This window comes from Hippocampus zosterae, chromosome 13 (genome assembly GCF_025434085.1).
Source record: "Hippocampus zosterae strain Florida chromosome 13, ASM2543408v3, whole genome shotgun sequence".
Classification (NCBI taxonomy): Eukaryota; Metazoa; Chordata; class Actinopteri; order Syngnathiformes; family Syngnathidae; genus Hippocampus; species Hippocampus zosterae.
This window is the reverse complement of record NC_067463.1, coordinates 7,610,739-7,615,912: the sequence shown is the minus strand read 5'-3', so window position 1 is coordinate 7,615,912 and position 5,174 is coordinate 7,610,739. Positions and strand designations below refer to the sequence as shown.

At 40.6% G+C, this 5,174-nt stretch overlaps 1 protein-coding gene across 4 annotated transcripts; it reads left to right on the top strand.

Moving 5' to 3' along the window:
• Positions 1 to 630: 630 nt before the first annotated feature.
• Positions 631 to 4,471, top strand: si:ch211-145b13.6 (T-cell ecto-ADP-ribosyltransferase 2). Of its 4 annotated transcripts, none has more exons than XM_052084736.1 (5): positions 631 to 832; positions 1,233 to 1,276; positions 1,466 to 1,538; positions 2,987 to 3,663; positions 4,032 to 4,471. In XM_052084736.1, the coding sequence occupies exons 3-5, from the start codon at positions 1,485 to 1,487 to the stop codon at positions 4,108 to 4,110; spliced, it is 810 nt and encodes a 269-aa protein (XP_051940696.1). In that variant the 5' UTR covers positions 631 to 832; positions 1,233 to 1,276; positions 1,466 to 1,484; the 3' UTR covers positions 4,111 to 4,471. The 4 variants fall into 4 exon arrangements, with proteins under 4 accessions (XP_051940696.1, XP_051940695.1, XP_051940694.1 ...); XM_052084735.1 differs by having other exon boundaries at positions 1,233 to 1,311; XM_052084734.1 differs by having other exon boundaries at positions 1,185 to 1,276.
• Positions 4,472 to 5,174: the final 703 nt, after the last annotated feature.

Genomic DNA, 5,174 nt, shown 5'->3' with positions numbered 1-5,174 from the left:
CGTAACGTCTGAACAAATAAAAGCTCACACTACAGAATAAGTAGTATGTTGAAATAAATTAAAGCGAGCTTTAATTATGTAAGACTTGAAATGTAGACACATTTGATTAGTGTGCAGTAAAATATTTGTTTTGTTAACCAATAATTATACTGTTCAACAAATATTACTCATCCATACATCCATCTGCTAAACCGCTTAATTTATTTTCAATTGGAGATGCAAATTACTCTCAATTTTTTTTTTTTTGCACTGATACCAAATCTTCCCAGGTTTTTGATTTTTTTAATAAAAGCACCATGGTCGACTGGTTAGCACATGCACCTTACAATACAGAGGTGCAGGGTTCGATTCCGAGCCTACGTGGGTTTTCTATCGGTACTCCAGTTTCCCACCCCACATTCCAAAAAACATGAATGGTAGGTTAATTGGACACTTTATATTGTCAACCGGTGTGAGTGTGAATGGTTGTTTGTCTATGTGTGCCCTGCGATTGGCTGGCAACCAGTTCAGGGTGTGCCCTGCCTATTGCCTGGTGACGGCTGGGAGAGGCTCCAGCACGCCCGCGACCCTTGTGAGGATAAGCAGATCAGAAAATCTATCAAATTTAAACTGTACATGCTTGCTCCTCCCACACACAGAAAAGTCATCCGTCAAAGTGCACAAAATGTGAGGCTCAGCAGGGCCTGTGTACTTTGCTGCCGTAGCCACAGAAGGAAGGAAGTGTACTGGAGGTCAGGAGACGAAAATTCTCAAAAGGAGGAATCGTACCGTTGTCAGGGTTCAACTCGAGGGAAACGCTGAAAAAAAAAACAACATTCTCCAGTCCCATCAGGTGAGTGCAGAGAGTCAAAAGATTCTGTTGCATTGACTGAGAATGATTTTGGGAGAATAGGTCCAACGTTTCTGCTAGAATTAGAGCAAGTGGCCACCAGTGTAAATATTTAGCCCTAAGAATGAAATGAAAAGTACATACATAAAGTCAAAGATATATCTTCAAAGGCAAGACAGAAAAGTGTTAAATAGTAGTCCACTTTCTAGTGCAGGTCGCCATTGTTGGCATAAACCAGTAGCTGCAGCAAGAGACATAACTGCTCCCAATGGCATGTTATTTCCTTCCACAGGAAAGGAAAAAGGAGTTGCCTCGGGTGATAATTTTGTTTTTCACTTCCACATTGTTTTTGCAGAGTGCCTCCCACACCCTATGCCTCCAGCCATTTTTTTTTTTACCCTAGATGGACTTGATTTTGTAATCCCGCACCATTACGTTGTCACCGAGGTGAGCTTCTTTCCACATTTCTACCCATCCCTGCGGTAAGTGTACGCGAGCTGAGGTGATCAATGTGGCGGGATTCTCAAAGGAGCCGATAAGACTCACCTGAGCTCACTTTGAAAGAATTTGAACAAAAAGTTGAGCGGACGATCATAATTTCCACCAAAAAAAAACACTTGGCCTTCTTTTCTGCAGACATTAAAAAGAAGAGAAGATGAGAGATGTGAAGAGAGAGTTCCTGGTGGCCTTTACGTTGCTCTACTGCACGGTAAGTTTCAGAAGAGGACATGCGTTGTGTTACGGTTAGACAAAGTGCAGAAAATACTCACTCCTTCTCACACAGAAAGTGAAGCAAATCATTATGCTTCAATTTGTTTCTGTGAAACAAAAATGCATTTGAAAGTGCACTGTATATTGAAAGCATACTGATATCGGTGTACCGGTTAACTTATTCTATTCGGTTTCAAATAGTAAGCTTGGTATAAGTATGTTGTGTAACTATGATACAAAGATGTGAAAGTCGAGTGTACAAATTCATTTGCAAGTTAATACGAAGCGTGGGATCTTAGATTGATATTCTCTGCCCGATCCTGTTTTAAAATCATGTAAATATCAACTAATTGTTTTTAGAACATCACTAAAACTCAATACAAATATAATAACATTAAAATAAAACAGTCTAATTTTATGTGGAAAATTTTCAACATACAGTAATTCTTATCACATTTTCGGAACATTACTTTTTCTGGGCGATTATGTTGCATTGTGATACAAGTGACTTGAATTTGCAAACTTTTCATGACACAGTGTTCCCACCGCTTCTTAAAGTTCATAAATATCCATTAAAAAAACAAGTTGTAAAATTATGTTGTTAATTTTTAGGGAAAGCTTCAAAAATCAATACAAATCCTTAAAAAATAACCTGTCGTGTTCATTTCATTTGTGTATGTTGTGTAAGCCCCTTCCAATTTATAGTTTTGTCAGAAAATGCGCCTGGCGCACTTCCCCTCAAACCCTGCTGTCGGGCTACATGTCTTCCTAGTTCCCGCTCTGCTTTTCCCGCCGTCTCTGATCAGTTACGATGATGATCACGTGATCACTTGGGGCCAATTTGACATAAAGTATGTCAAATAAAGAGTTAACTGATTGCCCTTAAAATAAAGATGTGCCCTTTCTTTGGCAGCAATGATTTGAACACCAGCTCAGTGATATGTGACTTTCTGTTCATTAAATCCACCGTGAATCCCCTGCTGAATGGAGAAAAAGTCCTTAAAAAATGGTTAAACTAGCCCTCAAATAAATAAAAAGCAAGTGGAAGAGTGGGGAACCCTGTGACATAAGCTTTCAACCAAATAACGTAAATGTATCGCCTTAACAACATACGAATAGCTTAGTGCTAACACATAATGGAAAACCCCATTGGCATGCAAACGGTTAGCATCAACGGTCACTGTTTCCCCACCCTTTAAGTAACGGATAATTGAAGACGAATGACGACACAACAATATTGAATGGTATTCTTTATCCTCTATGAAAAAAACCAAAAAATATTTCTGCAACTTACTTAACAGTCGTAGAAGAAGTTTATTCTCCTTAAAGTGTCTGCGTGACTATATTATACAGTAAGTAGTACCTGCCGGTGGCCAAGGCAGGCACACCAGGGGCTAGCGGCACAATGAACGAAACATGAGTGCTTATTTTCACTTCCCTTTCAAGGTGAGTGCAGTTAAACGACTGGACATGGCCCCGAACGCTGTGGACACCTTGTACGAGGGCTGCCGCGAAGACACCATGGAGAAATTAATCCGCTCTGATGTGCTGCAACAAGAGCTGAGCCAAGACATTAACTTCCAGCTAGCGTGGAGCGAAAAGTGTTCCACGCTACTACCGGGAGGCGTGAAGGAACACACCGCCGCCCTCTTGGCCTTTGCTAACGGCGGCCAAGCGTTCAAGAAAGCCTTCAACGACGCGGTGGAGACCATGGGCGTCAACGTCAGCACCTACGAGGATCATTTCCACTATAAGTCCTTGCACTTCCTGCTCACGGACGCCATGAGCCTCGTGAAGCCGATGACGTGTAAGAATGTTTATCGGATTTCTGAAATGGATTACGATGTGGAAAAGGGCGCTCGAGTGAGATTCGGACGATTCATTACGGTCCAGTCGGATGTCTCCATGAAGGAAGATGTGGAGGATGGTGTCTATTTCAACATCACCACGTGCTTTTTTGTCACCCTGGAGGGTTTTTGCGGCCTCACGGAGGACCTCGCCATCTTGTCCCCCGCCGAGGAGTTCACAGTGGAGGACGTCAAGCAAGGAGGCAATGGCGACTACACTGAGATCATTCTGAAACACTCCAACCTGAAGGCCACTCACGACTGCTACATATCACGGTAAGGCCAGGAAAAGGCAGACACACTGCAATGAATGTACCGTTGGAACCTCGATTCAATGGACGCCAAGCCAACAAACAGAATATAGCGTCCAGTCTACTGAAAGTCCCCTTTCCAAAGCACCGTATTTTTCGCACTAAAAGGCGCACCTTCAATGAATGGCCTATTTTGTAATTTTCTTCATATATTGGACGCACTGGATTATAAGGCGCAATCTACAATGCATCCTCTAGATGTCGCTACGCTCCTTACGTTCAATTCGAGAGGCGTTGAACGGAAAGAAAGGAAGCATGAACTCTTGGCGCACAAACTTTGATGAGCATTGTTTCGATAAAATACTCTATAATACTATATTTTGTGTGTTGCAGGGCCCCAGCAGACAGCGCACCCCTGTGGCTGGTGATGGCGCTTGTGTCCTTTTTCCTATTTGAGACGCTCCCCCGTTAGCATCATGAAAGCTGAGATGCTAACGACAACGATGCCTGCGACGGCGCACTGACTGCGAGGCGGGACAAATTCTAGACGCATCACTGTGTGCATTTGAGCACGACTAGTACGAGTATGTTTAGGATTCTTTGCTTTTTGTGCACTAAAATGTATGATTGCTTTTAAGAACTGTATCAATGTAACTGACAGACTGTAATGAAAATGTTTGGTTTTGATTGCTATGATCAGAAGTATCTGTTTACTAATATGCTTGTCGGTTTTCATGTACTATAGGCACGAGCGATTTTTGTTAATTTTGCGATTGTGATTTAATATGCAATTCTTTTCCCTCCCAAGATCTGGTTTCCATGTATTTTTTTTTTCAACAAAAAAAAAACAAGCAATAAAGGAATCTGTATTACAATAAACAATATCAGATTTATTATAATTAAATGTTTTGGCCTCATATGTTCGGCTAACACTCCAATAAAGGCAAATGAACACTGAATTAATATGAAAGACGGTTAGCGACTGCAATTACAGTTGATAACTTGGTCAACACTTTGACTTGCAGTCTTTAAGCGTTCACTGTGACAGCTTCACAAAATTTGACCAAAGGTTTAGCGTAAACCTTAGTCAGTAAATCAGACGTAAACTTACAACAATAATGCAAACAAATCTGTGGCTTTATCCCTTCAAACTTTCATGTTTCATGAAATAATATGTAAACATGTGGACTGCACTTCTTAAACTTGTATCAACACTGACTAAAATAAATAAATTATGGATGGATGGATACCTAAATAAAATATCAATATATATGCTTGTATATAAATATCTATACAAAGCAATGTGCTTTGCAATATTTGAAACAATAAATATACAACACAGTCAAACCTCGGTTTGCGTCCATAATCCGTTCCAGAAGGCTGTTCGAAAACTGAAATTGTTCAAAAACCGAAACCACATGTTTACTGAACACGTCTGCTCACAATGGAAAGCAAAATGAAGGTTTAGAGCCATAAGGAAAATTTGGTTAAATTATAGATGTAGCTTTTTGAATAATTAGAATTTAATAGTTGCAA

Coding starts and splice junctions, on each gene's coding strand:
- si:ch211-145b13.6 (XM_052084736.1), top strand. CDS start 1,485: ATGAGAGATGTGAAGAGAGAGTTCCTGGTGGCCTTTACGTTGCTCTAC. Junction 1,539..2,986: donor TTACGTTGCTCTACTGCACG/GTAAGTTTCAGA, acceptor TTCCCTTTCAAG/GTGAGTGCAGTTAAACGACT. Junction 3,664..4,031: donor CACGACTGCTACATATCACG/GTAAGGCCAGGA, acceptor TGTGTGTTGCAG/GGCCCCAGCAGACAGCGCAC.